At 38.6% G+C, this 20,422-nt stretch overlaps 2 protein-coding genes across 9 annotated transcripts in view; one reads left to right on the top strand and one right to left on the bottom strand.

Moving 5' to 3' along the window:
- The window catches only part of GIGYF2 (GRB10 interacting GYF protein 2), a 76,127-nt gene that overhangs the window by 33,270 nt on the left and 22,435 nt on the right, over positions 1–20,422 (bottom strand). For all 8 annotated transcript variants that reach the window (XM_026855448.1, XM_026855449.1, XM_026855452.1 and 5 more), the window contains exons 6-7: positions 14,597–14,708; positions 13,981–14,021 (exon numbers count right to left, since the gene is read on the bottom strand). In XM_026855448.1, coding sequence (XP_026711249.1) covers positions 13,981–14,021; positions 14,597–14,708 — 153 coding nt within the window. The remainder of the gene's footprint in view (positions 1–13,980; positions 14,022–14,596; positions 14,709–20,422) is intronic.
- On the top strand, positions 16–9,160 carry KCNJ13 (potassium voltage-gated channel subfamily J member 13). The gene is given in 4 exon segments (XM_026855458.1): positions 16–63; positions 65–196; positions 6,226–6,706; positions 7,602–9,160. Coding segments are annotated over 4 exon segments (1,284 nt in total). The 3' UTR covers positions 8,225–9,160.

Genomic DNA, 20,422 nt, shown 5'->3' with positions numbered 1-20,422 from the left:
ATTATAAACACAGGAATGAGACATACAAACCCATTTTTTAGAACTTTTTTTTTTTAAAAAAAAAAAAAAAAAAGGATCCCTACCAACCACTTGTGGGACGTTTCTTGCCAGTGTTGAGACCAATACACAAGACCAGCCCAGTCCCTCTCCTGGAGCCCAGGTGTTCCTCTTCTGCACACAAACCCTTCAAAAACCGGTAAGTACACAAAGCAATTTTTTTTTCTTGCTGTACAATTAGAATTCTTCAAAGGTTTTTTCAGAGCACAATTTTATTCATAAAGCTTGCTAAATCAAGTATCACCTTAAACAAAATGGTTTCTGATTTTCCCCCCTGAAAAAGAAGAAAGTGCTCTCTCAGATTACTATAATCCTAACAGCATACAGAGCAAACCCAAAGTCTTCATGCAATATTTTCTCCAGAAATTTTTCAAGATAAACAGCGCTAGACAGACTTTTCAACGCTCTGCAAACAGGGAGCATTTGCAAACCTCCAGCAAAGGTAGCCAGGTGTTACCTGACCAAGCATTATGAAAAAATCATCCTCACCATCTTGCCGCATCCATCATAACTCAGCATTTAACTTGTCCCATCACAAATTAATGATATGAGCTTCACTTCAACCCTGCTTTTACCATCTCTGATTAGATCTCCTGCCTTCATTTTCAATCAATGCATTCTCTGTGCTTATGGACACACTGTGAGCTAGTACTGCTGCCCACGAAACCATGCACGGGCATTGAATAGGAGCTCCGAGGTCCTAGAAAACTCAGTCATTCTAGACAAGCTTTTAGGAAGTCTGTATCACATAGGTCAGGACTGATCTTCAAAACCAGCAAGTTCCATCAAAGAATGGATGGCAGCAGACTTCTATTACTACAGCCTTACATTAAATAAAAATCCTCCCTCTTAACCATAAATTTACTCCTTCATTAACAAGATTTGATTTTGCATTTAAGTTTCTCTAAAGGGATTTAATATATACTATCATATTTTAAAGCCTTAAACAACATTTAACCAAAGTCTTCGTAAAGTTTTTCTGCTTTTTCTAAAGGTGGCCAGACTAGCTAGTCTACTCAGACGCTACTTCATTATCAAGAGTTAGGGTTCATATGGATCCTCACAGTATTTCAACATGTTGTACCGTATGAAAATACATTATACATGAAACGGAGCATTACAGACGTCCCCAAAAATCAAATACATAAGCAGACTTCCTTTCTGTATTATTAAAAAAAGACATGCTCTCCCATAAAGTGCATTCTATAATAAACTGTCATGAAAGGTTAAAGTACGAGCTCTCACATCCTATGTTTTGTGGCACTGGCTCTGAAATACATGACTTAGGCTCAACAAATCAAAGTTCTCCTTTTTACAAGACTGATTTACCATGTAACAAGTCCTAGAAACTGTTACCTTAATTCTGCAGACTGCTCCACAAAATCAGTTTTGTTACAAAATACTCCCCTTCATCTCAATGGAGCATTAGCTACAAAACCTAAAGGACAAACATGTTTGCAACTTTAACTATTTACTAACAACTGTAGCATAAGCTTTCAACCAAAGCAATTACTCTAACTAAATTACTCCTACATTTCTAAGATTGTCCCCTAACTTAAGTTACATGATCCAGTCATGTCATCAATACTGAAAGAGCCTTCATTTCCTAACATTCAATGTCAGAGCATCTCAAAGATCGTGATTCAATCTAAAAAAAACCACAAAACAATAATGAGATTTTAATAGTGTGAAAGTGCTTTTAAAAGAATTATAAACTTAGTTTGTTCTTGTTGCAAAGTCCAGAGGCAGCAACATCTCAGAATGATCACAGCTTAAAGAGTATAGAGATGTTTAAATCCGAAAATAGTACAAGATTATGTGGACCCAGGTCAAGTAAAGAGGGTATGTACACGTTTCCCAGAGGGGCATGCCAGCATCACCTGGGCTCTAATAAATCTTCAAATTATGCTACAGTTGTAAGCAGTTTTTGCAGTTACACCCAGCAAACAGCAGGTCTTCTTGACTGCTATGCTTTCATGAAGCCATGCATTATGAACTGCCTCAAATCCCTCCCAAGGTCAATTACAAGAGGTTTTGTTAAGAATAGAAGCTGGGCAGCAATGCAGCAGTCTCCCCTGAACACAGCTCCACGTAAAGGCATTCAAGCTCCTAAAAAGGCTGCAGGTGTATTAGTGTACGGAGCTGAAAACTGGCTAGAAGTGTCACTTTAAATGCCTTCAACTGAGAAGGCAAACAAAAAGAAAATTAAAACGCTGCTGCATGAGTCCCCCTGCAATCCCCCCAGAATCTTAACAGCTGAGATTCTGCTGTCAAGAGAAAGGCTAAGCAAGAGGAAAGAAGAGGAAAGCGAGACAGTGGCATGAAGCTGCAATGCAACATAACTTTGACAACACAAGATGATCTCAATGAAAAAGGTAAAGTGTGAGAGATCAGTGTGCTAGATCATGAATTTCAGAAATGCAGGCAATATCCTAGAGCTGCAAGGCAAGGTTTTATTACACATAAATCATCAGCAAGCCAGGTCAGTTTAGAACCTGTCCGACTGCTAGGAAAAGGGAAACTGACTTCAGTTTAAAAACACAGTACCTTGATTTCTCTTACAACACTATATAGAAGAAAGAAGCCACAATGAGGGACAATGATGAAGAGATTTTAAAAAAAAGCTAAGAACTGACATATACACTGGAGTTGGTGGTAACCATTTAAATTTCAACAGACTGGAAGCAGGAAGGATTAAACACACTGAACGCATGACAAAAGACTGGTCAACGTGCCAAGAAAGGTTAGAAAAGCCGTATCTGACAGTTCCTGTCTTTCCAGTCAAGGACTATCATATCAGCTGGCAGATGGAAGAAGACGACCCAAAAGCTACAACAATTTCACAAGTCAGGAACAAGGAGAAGCAAAACCAGACAAACAGCATAACATAAAAGTTAAGAGATGAAGTTAGACAGATCTGGATTAGAAATACAGTATGTATTTAGCAGTGGAGATGAGTTTTCTTCAACAAATGCAGAATTTTTCTTCTCAGATCAAAGCTGAATGACTTTCCTGAAACATACACTGTTTGAAACAGAGATTAATGTGGGGGCATCAAGGACCATGCTAGGCAGGGGATGGGATCAAATGGTTCCGAATTGTACTGTACAATTTCATTAATTTATCACTAACAAGTAAAAAAGGTATTTGTATTTTTTACTACAGTGTTCAAGGAAAGGAGTAGACAGAAGACAATAGTTCTAAGTTCAAAGCTACATTTACTCTTAAATTGACTGCTTCTGAGATTACAGATCCTCCATCCCAAGTAGACTATTTCTTACAGGGCAGTTGTTCTTTCACCTCTTATTCTGAATCAACACACTGCTCTCAGAGCCTATTTGCAGTTTCTTACACATTTTTCCCACTCCAGGAAACTGAGACTTGTGGCTCAAAGCCATCAATAGCTTCTACAAAAGACCAGTTTTTGAACTCAAGCTTACACACCTCCAATGCTATCACTGCTATCAAATTAGTTACCTAATATTTTAAACAGTCAAGAAAAATCAGAGGCCTACATCAAATGAGACCAGAGCAGTAACCTGGTTAACCTCAGCAGGCAAACTCCCCTGCTGGGAGTCTCGAGGAGCAGAGACACAGGACTGTTGTGAAATGTGCTGCTGGGCACTAATGGAGGTTCTCTTTCTCAAGTACCTTTGAAACCTGTCAGTAATGGATCCTCCCCCACAGAAAAGATCCCAAACAACCTGACAGTGAACACTGACTAAAATTTTTCAGAACTTTAAGTCAACATTAAGTGATTAATCACCACCCTAGAAAGCATCTTAATAAAACTGAACCTTGCAATGCTGATATTAGCACTGATGTGTGGAAGATGTGAAGTGTAGCCAAGAAAAATGTACCACATTAAAGTATGTTTTTCCTTTTTCTCTTAACATATGTAACACTGTAGAAGAGGTTTCTGTCACCAGTCAGTCAATATCAAATTCATTCTCACAGCATACATTTGTTTTGCAGATCCAAATTACTTAGAGGCTATGAAGCAGATGCTGCCCTCAAAGTATCATGAGAATTTAGACAAATACACTAATTTGGGGGTTTTGGTTTTGTTGTTTTTTTTCAAGAATGCATGATGTTTACATCCAGAGGCATTTTATTCTGTAAGTGTTCTCCTCTATTCAAACAAGGGAGTACTTCTTGTGAGTACTGCTTATTCTAAGATGATAGAACCAAGGCATTGTCCACAGCTCGTTTTGAGTGTGGTCTCCATCATCCTTCCCTTTCAAAGATGTCTATTTTCCAGCTTCTTCAAGGCATCCAGAAGGGCTCTTCTAAATCTTAGCATAAGGACTCTGCTCTACAGAAAAGTCACTAGTCATCCAGTTCCTGAATCATTTAAAATTGTATTCAGGTTATTGTAAATTCCATAACAGTGCAGCAAGACTGAAAACTGTCATTTGGAGAGCTATATTGTAGACCAAAGATCTAACTCACATGAAGGTGGGAGATCATGCTATAAAGTGAACGGACTATGATCAGAATCCCCCAAGAAAAGCAGACTGGTACTACTGACCAGGAGAGTCTCGGTACACCCATTCAAAATATTCCTTCTAGGAGACATGATTTGGAAAAATAAATGAGGGGAAAACCACCAAATTCGACTCAGGCCATCGTCTACTTGACCTCCTTTGACATGCTACATGGATAAAAGAAATAGCTGGATGGTTTTGAGAACTAACAGAAGAAAAGAAAAATGAAAATTGAGCTAAATATCCATTCTGATGCCAATTCTCATACTTCAGTACTCATTAAGCACAAGTAAAAGCAAAAAAGTATGTTCTGCAATTACTAAAATCTGGTATCAAGATTGAGTAAATGGTCAAGAAACTGCTCGCTTACAGGATCAAAGGTTGCAAGAAAGACTTTTACCTTTCATAAATTCATTCTAAAGTTCAGGATCCTTATACCTAATGTGTTTCAAGATAAATCTATGGCAGCACTCCTGGGGGGAAAATTTCTCTAGCCTGTTTATACATGGTATGACACACTAAAACAGTCATAATACAGAGAAAGGTCAAAACTAATAGAAAATGAACAAAATTGAGTAAATACACCATGTATAAGTATGATTTGCAGAATTTACATATATATTTTTTAAATCCTCTGTTGTTCTACAAACAAGCTTCCTCACATCCTTCCTTAAGTAGGTTGTACATATTATTAAGTCTCTATTTTACATGAACCCATATTCAATTTTAATCTGTCCCAGGTGAACTTTAAATATTCACTATTTACAAATTTATGGATTTGAGTGGCCAGTGTCTTTACAAAAGACACTCAGCATCTCTTGCAAGTTTGGCAAGTTTTGAGGTTTAAAAGTAAACAAAGGAACCTAACATGTCAAATACCTACAAATATCCATTTTGCTTCCCACATTTGCAATTCCATCTTCACCCCCTAATTCCCATACACTTGCTATCCTATTTTCTTATTTGGTCACTAAGAAAAAATACACTGCTTAAGACAGACTAGATTTCAAATTATGTCACAGCATATTTTCAGTATTGGTCTCCTGCTCTCTTTTTACCAAATCCCTATATAAACAGCCTCAGATTCCCTGAATGCTGTAATTCTGCCTAACTGGACATGGTGGGTGCAGACAGACATTCCCTGAGCTACAAAAGTCTGAAAGGGCTACTAGGTCAACTACAGCATTCCCCTAAAATGCAGAAATATGTTAGAGAAATAATACAATAGCCATTATTTCCATAGTACTACTGTTAAGAGCATTCATAATAGAATCGGTGAACTACTGTACTCTGCTGAAGAGAAGTTAAAGCCTGATATAATCAGACAAAAATTCAGTTTCTTTTCAGATACAGTATGTATAATCCCATCCCACTCACCCCTAAGAGAATTAAAGCATGCAACTCAGATGTAAATTTAGGAAGGTAAAGTATGAAATTTATATTTAAACAACTAAGCAGGGAAAATTTGAGAAGTAGTCCAATTTTTAAACTTAATCTTTTTTAGCAAAGTATTACCACAAACAGTGGTAAATTCCTCTCCAGGCTCCTGACTTAATCTTCTCTGGATTGCAATATATAAGCCCTCCTTTGTTGGCTGCAGTATTTCAACCCCTGCTGATGTGTCAAAAACTGTGAACGTTAGGCAAAATACAAATACGCTGCACTGTTCTGTCTTTTCTAGAAGATGACAACAGATATGATAGAGTGCAATAACACCAAATCCAGTGCTCCCCTCCTCACCCAAAGATACCTGCGGATGGTGACCAAGGATGGACACAGCACACTCCAGATGGATGGCGCCCAAGGAAAAGGTCTGGCATACCTCCGAGACGCATGGGGAATATTAATGGACATGCGCTGGAGATGGATGATGCTTGTCTTTTCTGCTTCTTTTGTCATTCACTGGCTAGTCTTTGCTGTGCTTTGGTATTTGCTGGCTGAGATGAATGGGGACCTGGAGCTGGACCACGATACTCCACCTGACAACCACACTATATGTGTCAAGTACATCACCAGTTTTACAGCTGCTTTCTCCTTCTCACTGGAGACACAACTCACAATTGGTTATGGCACTATGTTCCCAAGCGGGGACTGTCCCAGTGCTATTGCACTGCTTGCAATACAAATGGTCCTGGGGCTCATGCTGGAAGCCTTCATCACAGGTAATCCTTCATATTTAATCTTTAAATAGAATAGGTGTAATAATTAGATTTAAGAAATGGAGATAGAAATAAATAGTGATCATATCGGTATCCAAAAGAACATTTAAGTCAGTCACTATAAGGATTATGAGATTTCAGCGATGTATTATTAAACAAGTTCAACACCTTTCATTAACAAAAAAGAAATCAGGTGGTATCAAGATTTGGACTTGAGAGTTCCACTATTCCTTGGACAATACTTGTGGCAGATCCCCACTTATCAGTCTCAATCACTTATTTCTTATACCATTATCTCTCCATGATTCTTCCATGGAACTGCAATATTTAAAGTTATAAATATATAAAAAAATTATTTTAAGGTTTACTTTCGTCTAGACAAAGTATTTCTGTTGACTCAGTGCTTAAGTATTCCTCAGTATCCAGTGTACTGAAAATTTTTTACAACATCACAGCTATTTCCAGGTATTTTAAGTTATTTAAAATAATTATCTGGTTTAAAGTATATCAAAAGACTTTAAGAAAACACAGGTTAGTTTACTGTGTATTAAGAAAGAGCTGCTCTAGGGGTAGCACACTCAGACCAGGTACTATTATCAGTTACAGTAAACTAGGGCAAGCTGACAGCTCTCTCTCCTACAGCTACAGTTCACTCCCCAACCATTAAGTCGAACACAGTTTAGAAAAAGAAGCATTTTAGGAAAGCTATACTTTTTAAACAAAAATGGGTTAGTGTGATGCCAGCCTAGCAGTTTCAAACATGCAGGCTGAGGCTAGAAAGGCCATGTCCACCCAAGCCTGCTTCTGTCCCTTCAGACTGTTTCAGAGAGCTCAGAGGCTGCAGGGAACCAACCCAGGCAGGGTGCTCGTATTCCCTTTGCTCTTTTCTGTGATGCAGGTGCTTTTGTGGCAAAGATTGCTCGGCCAAAGAATCGGGCGTTCTCCATCCGTTTCACCCGCTCTGCCGTAGTGACACACACCGAGGGGAAGCCATACCTCATGTTCCAGGTGGCCAACACACGCTCCAGCCCACTGACTAGTGTCCAGATTTCTGCTATACTTTACCAAGAACAAGAGAATGGGCAGCTGCACCAAACGAGCGTGGACTTCCACCTAGACAGCGTTACTTTGAATGAGTGTCCTTTTTTCATCTTTCCACTGACCTACTACCATTTAATCACTTCATCCAGCCCTCTGGCTGCTCTCCTCCAGAAAGAAGCTGCTCACCATTTTGAGCTGGTTGTCTTTCTGTCAGCTGTGCAGGAGGGCACAGGAGAAACGTGTCAAAGGAGAACATCCTACCTCTCCTCAGAGATCATGCTGCACCATCACTTCGCCTCCCTGCTAGCACGCAATGCCAAAGGTGAATATCAGATCAAGATGGAGAATTTTGACAAGACTATTCCTGAGCTCCCAGCTGCAGCTGACTCAAAGAGTCCAAAAAGGACTGACAAGGAGATCCGCATCAATGGACAGCACGCCGACAGCTTCCAGCTCTCTGAGACTGGCCTCACAGAATAGAGAGAACAGACTTTGAACTTTGTGCTTTTATAATTATTATTACATTAAATTTTCAGGTTTCAGTTAAAATCTTCCTTCCTTGCCTGCCCTGCCATCCTCTAGTGATCTTTCTCTTGTACACTCATCCTTTTGATTACAACATGATACACAGAGTAAAATCTTCTGTGCCCATGTAAACTGAGGAAAGGCTGGATTAACCACCCAGGACAAGTCAGGTACAAGAATCACAGTACTAATTCTTGGATATTAAAAAAGAGCTACCTGCTGAATTCACCAGACTATGATTAAAGCCGCACTGACTCTGAATGAAAAGACCTTCAAAACTCCCAAAGCTAACCAAAAATCATAATTGACCAGCTTGTGCCAAAATGGACAACAATACAAAGAAAAAGCTCGGTCAAAACCAATATGGGGTAATAAGTAACAATATTAGTTCTGAGATAAGCAACACTGTTTATTCAAGATCTTAATTTTTCTGTTCTTTTAACTCTTTGGGAATACAGAGTTGTATCAGTTTTCAGATGGCTGAATTCAGTCTTAGAAAGTACTGCCAAGCTCTCATGGCAGTGAAAAGCACTCCTGCTGTGCTTAATGAGCAAAATTGTAAATACTAACTGTAGTTCTTCATTCTGCCAAATAAGAGAACATCTCATTTCAAGACATGTCTATGAAGACACTATCAAAAAAATCTTGATGTCTATGACAAATGTCACAGTGGAAATTTTTTTCATATTTGGAAACACTGAATAAATTATTTAGCAATGGAAAACAGACTGTTATAAATGAATTAATGTACTTTTTAAAAAAAGAACCATACATTCCACATGTTCTCACCTTTGCGCTGCTTGTCTCAAGTAGATCTGACATGAGTAGAACTGAATCCATTTATATTTTATGCTTTTTAACATCAATATTTGCCTGTACACACAGCACAAAAAATATTTAGAGACACTTGAATCAATTTTAAAATAAAAAATTAAAACAAACTATACCTGAGACTTCTGTATTTAAGTGCCTCATAAACCTATTGCAATTAAGACACTGTTCTGAAGCTCCTAAATAATTTAAGAAGCTAAAGGATAAACAGAAAGATGGATAATTATTTCCAAGCTCTCAACAAAAGCAGTGCCTATCATGTGTTCATACTTGAACAGCCAAGTATCAAAATTTACCTTTCAAAGGTAAAAGACTTTTCCCAGAAACCAAGGTGGCACAAATAGCAACGTTCATTGACAACAGCGTAACACACTATCAAAAATGCTTCCTTTTAACTTCACTGAAGCCATCAGCAGCAGGAAAAAAGGTCTCAAGCTATCTGATGAGATACTGTTTAACTAAACACTTCTTGAGCCCCAAAATGCTTAACTGAAGCATGTTCACAACCAGAAAGAGGTCAGCAAAAAGCTGGTTTGTTTTAGGGTCTGGGAAAATGGGAAGCAGCCCCACTGGAGCTTTTCATATTTCAAGGGGAACGAGGTGAGGCAGAAAGCCCACATTTTCAATGCAATTCACTCTTGTTCCAAAATTGTTCAAGTATTGCCTCCCCACATTCCAAACCTCAGACAGATTTGGTTTTATCACAGACACTCTCAAAATCTGGGGTTTTTTTAAATCTAATTTTATGTAAAAGTATTCATGAATATTGTGGAGCTTGGAGAGCACCACACTATCAAGTTACATTGCTTTCATCGCTACTTTTCTTAGCTAGTGACCCATGTGTAGCCTAAAGATCCCTTTTCCACCCTCATATCAGTACCGATAATTTTTAAGTATTTCTTGCAAGTGTTATTTCCACATTATCTACCATTATAAGAGTTGAGAAGAGTCCTACAAATTAAGAACCAGTGCAAGAGCAGTAGAACAGATTCCTGTGTCAAGTCTGAAATAACCATTCAGGAAAAAAAACCTGTATTGTGTGAGACATGGCTTTCCCATATCACATACTCCAGTCTGACAAACCAATTGCTCTAAAATTCAGATGCATAAACCCAAAAGGAGGTACTATAATCTCACCATTTAGAGCCAAAGCTATTTCTAATTTCAATTAACATTCAATCAAAGCCTGAGCTGCTTTGTTTGGTTTCTAAATTATTTGATACTTTAGAAGTTGTCCCTTTTTAAAAATAATTTTCTATTTATAGATTTGGTTAAAAGGGGGTACAACAGCAAGAAAAAGTATGTTTAGCATCCACTAAATGCAATAATCAAATATTACCTTTTGGAATGTAAAGCTGAAGAATACTACAGAAGCAAATTAGACAAACAAGTGTGTAGTTACTTCAGAACAGCTGCAGAACAAGGGGCAGACAAAACACCCCTATTGCTCTTACAGTTCCAAAGAACTGGTGACCCATGGATGTCTGCTAAAGTACTGGAAATATGCCATGGCCCAAATTGGAATACAAGCCTAGAAAAATTGCTGATGGGCTCTGATGCAACAAAACCGCACTCTCTGCTTTGACTAACGTTGTAAGCAAGCTGGTGATGAACCTGCTTTGGATGCACCTCTTGCTATCAAGGTAGGGAAGAAAAACAAGCCAGGCAGAGTAAGGGAAAGTGCAATTCAAATTCAACATCCTTCTTACAGTCACTTGAACACCCTTTTTATATTTCAGTCTTCTTAACCTAACCAGAAAATACACATTAAATAGGACTCAGGTTCCACAACTGACTTACTAAATGCCTTGTTTAATCTATATAATAATTATTTACTACCAGTGTGCAATTGCTGGTAACTAATCAAATCCCTTCAGCTACTAAGCTGGTATTAGTCAAGAAGCTGCACAGAAAATTAAGCAGCTTTTGTGCAGTCCTAAAAGACAACCACGATCAAGAAAACAACAGGCTCATTTTCTTTTCTAATGGCTTCACCCTTCCAGAAGCGATCTGGGTTCTCAATGAAGTCTGTCAGAACGTGACAATCTGCAACAGAAACTCACAAATACTCTGTGCATCTTCAATTTGCATACTGAAACTAGGAACAGATATTGTTTATGTTGAGAATCAGTCAAATATGACTTGCAAACTGTTGTGAGCACCAAAAAAGCAATCATTAATTTTTAAGAACAGTGTATTGATCCTATTTGAGAAGTAATTCTTTGTTGAAGGTCTATTACACTTCAATCTCATGATTTTTAATTGAATGGTTCTTGCACTGTCATCCATTATGAATGCTGAGAAGAGTTTAATATTGGATCTCTTATTAATTCTGTAACATGATCACCCAGAACAAAGAGCATGAAAAACCTGGCAACTCAGTAAATTATGTAATTTGAGGCTAATCCAAGGCCCTATGAAAGAGCAATGAAAAACTAAGCACAATAACGTTAGGGAATAAAATTCTCAACTAAGGGGTTTAACCGGGGTAACAGAAACCAATACATGCATCTGATAAAGCACATTAGCCTGAATGATAAACTGCATGTCAATTAATTCCTTGATCTTTCTGCTTCCACTGCTTTGGGTGGTACACTAGTGCTTGTATTAACATGGGACTTCTTTTGGCACATCTGTATCCCTATCATACTCCAAATATTTTTTCATTGGAAAGCCTTTACATAACAATAACTATTTGTTCATTAATCAAGGCTTGAGTCAAAACATGAACACCACCTTCTGTTAACATCTTTGTGGTCTCCATCTTGTCTTCAAAGATAGAGGAGAGAAATGGTCCTCCCACTCACTGGGACATTAATCTCTAACATAGCGATACGCAAACATAAGTTACTATTTAAAAATAATTTTTTAATATTAAAGCTTCAGAAAGATTGCAAGTCTCTTGCCTCTATCATACTGTGCTACAGAGCTTTTAGCCACCTAACATCAAACTAGAAGAGAAATAGAAAAAGAGACTTAAGAGGAGCAATCAGATACTACAGAAAGCTTCATGATTTGAGAATAAGCACACAATCCATCACCATGAACCAGGACTTTCAACAAAGCACAGGGGAACACCATCTGCTCTAGAAAATGGTTCACAGAAGATGCATTCCAAAGTCCTGATCACTAGTAGTTGCCACAAACAAGATATGCTCTATACTAGCTGAAGCACTAACCTCCACCTTCAGGCAGAATTCAGCTTCAGCAATGACATCTTGCATACAGTAAATTCTTGTCAATTTCACCTGAGGGATACATCTTATCCTATACTGACATGCAGTATTTTTGTCACAGTCTTGATCAGAAATGTGGTACATTCTATAGTCTGAACCTGGAAGTGTTGTAATTTTATCACAAGAACAGGAAGGAGCTAAATAAATAAAATGGAATCAACTGTGGTAGACACTACCTTTATGTCCATGTGTCTCTTGTAAAAAAAGCAGTCCTGAAATCTCTGTAGTACTATTTTTCCCAATTTTATTTTTTTTCAAAAAGGTCCCTGAATATTAAGATACACTGAAAGTCTGAAGTTTCACTATTGGCATTTAAAGATGAACAGTCTCAGAGCAATTTAGTTATTTTTACAAGTAACCTCTTTTTAAGGAAAACAAGCAACACCTTAGTCTTAACTTTCAATTGAAAGAGCAGAAAAATAAAAGCATTCTTTAAATTGAGAGAGGATTGGGAGGACTTTGAAAGCAAACATGGTGATTTAAGACTCCTAAGGCATGTGCAACCATGGTAATCTGGAAAACTATTAAAATGAAAACTTATGTTACTCAAAAAAAATATGGACAGCTAATCAGGGAATAAAATACATTCCTGTCAACTTTTAATTGCAACTGAATCTCTCTGGTTTTGTTTGTCTTGAAAGTCAACTTGCAATTGTCTTCTGATCTATGTTTTATCAGTATGGTCACTAAGGACGATATTTAGCCAAGACTCCTTCAGCAAAGACCAAAAGATCCTCTGGATCCTCAAAAGACAAGACTAATTTTCAGCAAGCTTTTACTAGTACAAAATCTCTCACTAAGCAGAGCTGTGGTACATGCATGTGGAAACATTCCACAAAAAAAGAGCAAGGTCATACCAGAGAACAACCAACGCATGATCCCATGAAGCAGAAAATCACTGCTGTTACCATATAACCAGTTGACAACTGCTTGAGAGACTTGCTTGAACATTCTCACCACTGTCAGAATACAGATTTTACCTAAACGTGTATTTCAGTTCAAGTGCAGCTGAACATTCAAACAGACATACTGGGTCACAATTAAGGATCCAGTATTCTGCATGAACGTGGCCAGCGTGAAGCATTTAAGAAAGAGGAGAGGAATGGCAGAGAGGGGGACCAGATGATAACCTGAATGAACAGAAGATCTGTATGATGAAAAAATAATTTGACAGACAGTAAAGCCATCAGTATGGGAGCCTCAGAACATTGCTGCTGGGATCTACATCACATTCAAAACAATAGGTCATAAGGTCCAGGAGCCCTAGGTACCAAAATAGCACACACCAAGAATGTTTAAAAGCTGCACTGAAAAGGCATATTGCCACTGCACACCTGTTAATCAGTAAAGGCTCCTTTCACAGAGATACAGGAATTTGTAGACATCACAGTTTAATAAATAGAACCTACTTACTGTAGATTTTTCTTATCTAAAGCATTTAAATGTCTAACAGTGAAAACAACACAAAATACAAAAACCAACACTTTGAGAACACATTTAGGTAGCCTGGCACAGTATCATGAATCTTGTATCAACAATATACTTGGAGCAATAGGAAAGGTTTGTGTACATGTAGATCCCTTCCCCAAAACACACCCTGCTCCTCCCTCCCATCTTCTGCCCATACAGTTAACAAAACCATACCTGGATCTTTTCGCCCTGGTTTTTCAAAGCGTCTGTCTCCCCTAGAAAGGCAGAATAGAAGTTTCAAATAAGGTTTTGGAACTACTCCACTCATTTTAGCTATGGCTTTTTTTTCTTTTTTTTTTTTGGCACTTTTACTTGACAGGGGGCTTTTTTAAAGTCAGAGCTTGATAGACAGCATCAGTCCAAGCAACAACTGAATTTTTTGGGGAACACTGATACACACACAGCCTTTGGCATCTAGGTACATTGTGAAATGTGACCTTAAGTACTGTCAGCAAAGTTGAGGCTAAAATTGATGCGAATCCTTCAGCAACCAATATTTTCACCCATCATCCTATCACAACTGTCATAATTCATATTCTCTTAAAAGTAGTTCCTTCTTCCCAGGAACTCAGCAGAAAAATTCTTTGCAAAAACGCTCTTTTACTTGCTCCTGAGTTTTAGAAACATTACTGTGTTGACTCCATCTTAGAAATTCAGACACTCCACTCAGAGATACACCTAATCACCTTTCCTGAAGTGTTTTTATGAAGTCAAAAGGTACAAATGGAAGCTAAGCAGATGTATGTAAAAAAAAAAAAACCCAAAACTTTAACGGCTAGAGTTCTGTTACCTTTCCTCCCAACTCTGTGATCTGTGCATTTCCCTGCCCCCTCCTCGCCCAAATCCACCCTCCACTTCATCAAAACTTCTTTGGTAGAAACCGCTTTCTCCTCGGCCTCTGCCTGAAAAGACAAAAAACATAAGTGTTTGTACAAATAATAATAAAAGTTGAAAGAATTAGGTAGGTTTTCCCTTCCTGGTGACCCTGTGAACTGATCTTGCAGTCTTAAGCCCCAGTGAAATTATCTGGGGCAAAGGGAAAAAGGAACAAAGACTAAAGAAAGAGTCACACATAAAAAAATTCTTAAAGAAGCACAAGATCAGACAGACCAGGCAAGCAATTCTGAAATAAATACTATGCAGAAAAACAGAAAAAAAGATACTTACCCAACAGAAATTACCATACAAAGATGCACTGTTCACACAATATCTACACAGTACACGTGTGCTTTACACTTGCAAAAATCACACTGCTTTTAACAGCAGAATCCAGTCTAATGGTACTGCACTGCAGATGTACTCATTATTACTGCTGCCAAGGTTAATAAAGGAGAAGGAAGCTTCACCACCATTAAGTTCTAGTGATTCCCAGCAGAAATCTCCCCCAGGAGCAGTGGGGAGAAAAGAAGTATCACAGGATGGGTATAAGCAGGACACCACAAAGAACACCAACAGCTACAGAATGAAAGTTACCCTCTTTACTTTTTCAAGAAATGATTCTCCATAGGTGGCTACCAGGTATCAAGCCTCAAGCTAAAATGTTAAGAGATGTATCCTCAAGTAAAGCACCTTGAAGTACATCTTCAGCGTTTGGGTAGGCGTGGGGTGTTTGGTTTAAAAAAAAAAAAAAAAAGGAAAGAAAAAAAAAAGAAAAACAACACCCACGCACATCCCCAGACCTTCAAGATAGCTTCCAGCACCGGTTAGATTAATGGCTGGGGTGAAGCTTCCAGATCTACAAAAGATAAACACTGCTTCATAAAGTGCTACAGCAGAAGAAATGAGAGGTTTTTATCAGCTAACTTAACATTTCAAGTATCTCACAGTAAGAAGACAAAGTGAAATACATCAGTCAGCTGGTTTTCAGGATAATGCCTTTCCTACATACACATACAGTCTCTATAGTCAAGTCCAAGAACCTAAAAAGCACCATATAAAGTGAATTCTTGGCTGTGAAACTATCACAAACCTCAATCCTTCCAAATGTCTCTCTTCCTGGCTTCAAGAAAACTAACACCTCAAAGGACAAGGTGCAAACCTGGCCAGGGATCCAGAGGAATAAGACAGAATGACCAAGTGAAACAGGAAATAAACACCTTGAGAATGCACTCCAGTCTCTCTAGTCTTCTGAAAAAAAATAACAGTTAACAACAAAACTCTACATCTAAAATCTAAAGACCCCTGGATGCATCAAGGAATTGTACCATATTTTAGTGTCTTATGAAAAGAGGCTCTAAATAAATGGAAATAATCAAGGCAGCTGCAACAGTTTCTCTACTATTCTATACCAATCTCTTGCAAAAAAACCTTGTTTTCCAGGCAGAGAAAAAGAAAAGTGATCCCCAGATAATTCAGTCAGGCTCCTCAAATACACAGTGATTTCATATCAGGCAGTACAGGTTGAAGGATGTATAAGGAAGCCACAAAGTATCTGTATGATTTCTCCTTCTGCTTCAGAAACAGGATTTAAACATCCTCTTTGGACAAAACTAACCTGTTCCTAGCACCAACAATGCAGTTCAGTGGCAGACCTCCTTATCAGAGATGTGGACTTCCTCACCACAGTTTCAGGGATGTTTAAGTTCAGATGGAGACTTGACAAACTCATAAAAGATAAATAACACTGATATTTAGTAAACACAGAGACCACTCTGGTTCAGGAAATAACCTGAGCTGCCAATGTCTGGAAGCTGAGCGTTTATGGGCTGCTTCTTCATCTTTGTATTTTTACGTAGCCCTTATTCTCTTACCAAGGTGTCGTCTTTTAGATGTTGCTGGAGACAAGAGTTAAACAATCCCTTGCCTGATTCAGCATAGCTGCTCTTACACAAACTCAGGTAGAGACAGAGGAGTTGACTGAGCACTCAAGGCAAGAGAGGAGAGATTAGCATCAGACCTCTGACTGTACTAGAAACACGGACACACTCTCTATGGCAAGTCTGATACTTCAAGGTTGACCATAGTCACAAGGGCAAAGTAAGTTGCAAAGGCAAGAAAGAGTAAAGATGTGATACAACATCAGAAGTACCACAATGTTTATCCAGTTCAGGCAATATGGGTCCCCTAAGATCCTGGAAGAGGACTCCAAGCTGTTATTCTCCACAAATAGAGCCCAGGAAAGTTTAAGCATCTCATGCAATGGCAATCTTTGCCTAGTTTCTTCACTACAGGAAAGCTCTCTTCCTTCCTCTCACAGGAGATAATAAAGCAAAAGCAGTTCACAAGAGAAAGCCATAGGCAGGCAGGTCAAAGCAGAACAAAGGCAGTGACTCATCTCATGTCTCTGAGGTAGTGGAGGTGGAAAGCTGCGTACAGTTTTCCAACAGAAACAAAACCGGTTGTCCTCTTCTGTTCTGTACAGCAACATTTGCAGAGCTCCCCTTGCAGTGTGAGCAAGCATGAACGCACACTGATTACTGATAGCAGACACACAACTGGCAGAGCCAAAGGTTGGCAATAAGGGAAATTTCACCAGCAAAGAAAGCAACTGCCCAGTATAAAGGGAAGAAAAAAATCAGAGTTATTCTAACAGCAGCATGGCTTACAGCAGCTTTAAAAGTACCTGAAACAGCAGCCTGAGAAACTTCTCTTCACGTAGCCCCCTCTATGTCAGGGTTCATCAGCATTTATTCCACTTGCGTTCAGTCACCAAAATGGTCTGAATTAAAAGATAACCTTGCAAACGATCCAAACAAACCACCTCTGCAATTCAGTTTAAGGCTGCCTGGAGGGGCCACACTACTCAACTCCCAGCTGTACTGATACCACATAGGACCGGTCAGAACCTGCTGAAGCCACTTTTTGTCCCAACTGTGTTGCCAACCCTCCACGGCCCTATGCAAGGTACCCCATCCAGGTGCGGTAAGGAGAGGTGCCCATTCAACACCACCCAGCAGAAACCAAGTAAACCACTGTGTGAGAGGCATACTGCATTAAAAGAGATCCTACCAAGCTACAGAGGCTAAGTAGCTAGTTAAGGAAAACTGTGGTGTACGAAGTCAGTTATTCAGCAAATATTACGTAGATGTCTGACCTGAAAGTGCACACCAGGACACAGCTAATACTGAAAACAGAACATATGAAAAATGCTTGCAGAGAGGATAAAATTGCACATATCAGCACACTGTTCACTATTCTGTTTCTGCACTTCTTGGCTTTTTTTTTTGGTAGCTAATAAATCTAGAACAACATGCTTATTTTAAACAGAATGCCACTTCCGAAAAAATGCCTGGTACGTGAGGAGCAGACTTTCTAAGTGTAGATGTTGCACAAAGTATTGAATGCAAAGTCAACAGATGTCAATAAACCCTTCCATTGAAGAATTGAATGGAGCAGCTGTGTCGTTTGTATTTCAGTAACTCCTTGAAAAACCTCAGAACGAAGACCTCAATCCACTGGATATGGTGTAATCATAACAGCCAAGAGTCTCTAACCTAAAAACCAGGGAAGTCTGAATTTAAGTGAAAAATAAAAGACACGAGCAAGAGGGCAAAAAGCAGCACACACTGTCATTCTAACTGTCATCACAAAAAAAACCCAAAAACCAAAAAACGAACACCACAATAAAACATACAAATTCTTGAAATTACAGCATGACTAGAGTTTAGGATCCATGATCCATAATACTGTGTGGGAAGAGCTGGATAACTGTAGTTAACTACTGCTGTTCAGGTATGAGGACTTGCCACTTCCACACCATTTACACACTTACCAACAGCAGCAAAGACAGATGACAAAGGGGAAAAGAGGGTGGGAGGGGAAAGAGCTCTATCAGGAAGCAAAGCACTCTTCATAAGGGTCTTAACCAAAAAGGGAGAACAGCTACAAAACAAGGTGTCGGTAAGCTTACAGCCCAATTCCAGGGACTATTTAAATCTCTCCTCGTCTGAGGCTCTTATTCATGAATGTTGACATTCCAGTCCTGCCAGCACAAAGCACAGCGCTTAACTGCACACCACAGGGAGCTCCCAGGAAAACAAGTCAATTAGAAAAAAGGTCACGTGCAAGTACTTGGTTTCTTTAGAGAATGTAACTTCAGAAATAAATAAAACGTGTGGAGACAGAAATCCAAAACAAGACACATACAGTATTAGTGATGGCACTTGCACACTGCAAATGGATTTTAACAGTTACGTCAGGTTGTATTTCAGCACACAGGGATAAAAACTTTAAACAAAAAATTAAAGCGACTTCCACACTGTAATCATTTTCACATCAGTTCAACGTAATCACGTTGTCAGTAAGACTTGAGGTGACTACTGAGAAAGTATTTACTGTTACACTGTAGCTACTGATGGAAGTCACATTTAGAGTTTGAACAGTAACTTCCTTTTCCCAGCAGGTCACCCAGTCTTCCCTTTGCAGATCTGTCACAGAGTTCCTCTCATGCTCCCCAGTGCTGGAACACAATTCTGGGACTTGTGCCTCAGCAATAGAACTTAACAAATCTAATTGTATATGCAAATTCTTCCCTGAAGTTACTGTTTTGCAAGTCACTTCAAGACATTAATCTCGAGTTGGTAAAGTTAAGTCTGCACTGATCAGCAGAAGTTTTATTGCATACAATGATGTAAAATAGAGTTTGTGAAAAACACCAGATAACCTTTTGAACCCAGGCAGTTTTGCAGTGCAATAAAGAAAAATATTTTCCAACTGTTAAGTGAAGCAGTTCATCTAGTGAACAAACTCTGAAGAAATACCAAGTAACTTGAAAAACAGAACTGCATTTAAAACTTGCTACTTGCAAGCAACATGTTAGTTTTGTTATTTAGATGTCAACATTCCAACACTGAGCTCTTCATAAGAAACAAAGTTCTTAATTACAAGAACATCATGTGTATAATTATAAAAAAACGTACAAAATGTACAGTTCTGTCCTGGCAGAAGCCCTAATTTGTTTATAGAGTATAGAAGCTTTGGGAAGACTCGTCATGCCTAAAGCCCAAAACTAATTGCTCACAAAATGAAAAGGGGAAGAGTGGAAGAAACAAGAAGCAACCAGCATCAAGAAGAGAGGGAAAGCTCAGTAATTTACTGAAGAAATTTACTGGAGAAAAGTGTCACTGACAGCTTAGCAGAAGATAAGAATGACAGAATAGAGTAACAAGCACAGCAGATGATTCATACAAATTAAGAGAAAAAGATCAAATGATGAAAACCAAGTGAAAAAGATGAGTTTTGCAAAGTTCTTGAGCTGATATTTCTTAACATCTCTTAGAAATGAAGCATGAAAAGCCAGGGATATATGAAGTAGACACTTTCAGTCTTAATACTGCATAGACTTTAAGTGCTGTCAACTTAATGAAAACTGTATTGAAAAACTTTATTGCCAAACAAAATTTCCATGCATACAAATTCAGTAATAGAATTACTGGATGAGAAGCCAAGTTCTGCTATATTTAACCCTATGACCTCACTGAAACTAGTGGGGGCAATTAAAAAACAACCCACTGCTCACTGCGTAAGGATGACATTCATTGGTAATGGTCAAAGTATCTCAATATTGAATCTAGAGAGCACACTAGTGGTCATACTATCTCAAATCACCAAGTCTTAAGTAGCATTCATTTCATTTGCAGAATTAAGCCTCAATGCATCAAAAAAAAAAAATAGTTAA

The sequence above is a fragment of the Athene cunicularia genome (assembly GCF_003259725.1).
Source record: "Athene cunicularia isolate RWA chromosome 9 unlocalized genomic scaffold, athCun1 chr9_part2, whole genome shotgun sequence".
Lineage (NCBI taxonomy): Eukaryota > Metazoa > Chordata > Aves > Strigiformes > Strigidae > Athene > Athene cunicularia.
This window is presented reverse-complemented; position numbering and strand designations above follow the sequence as displayed.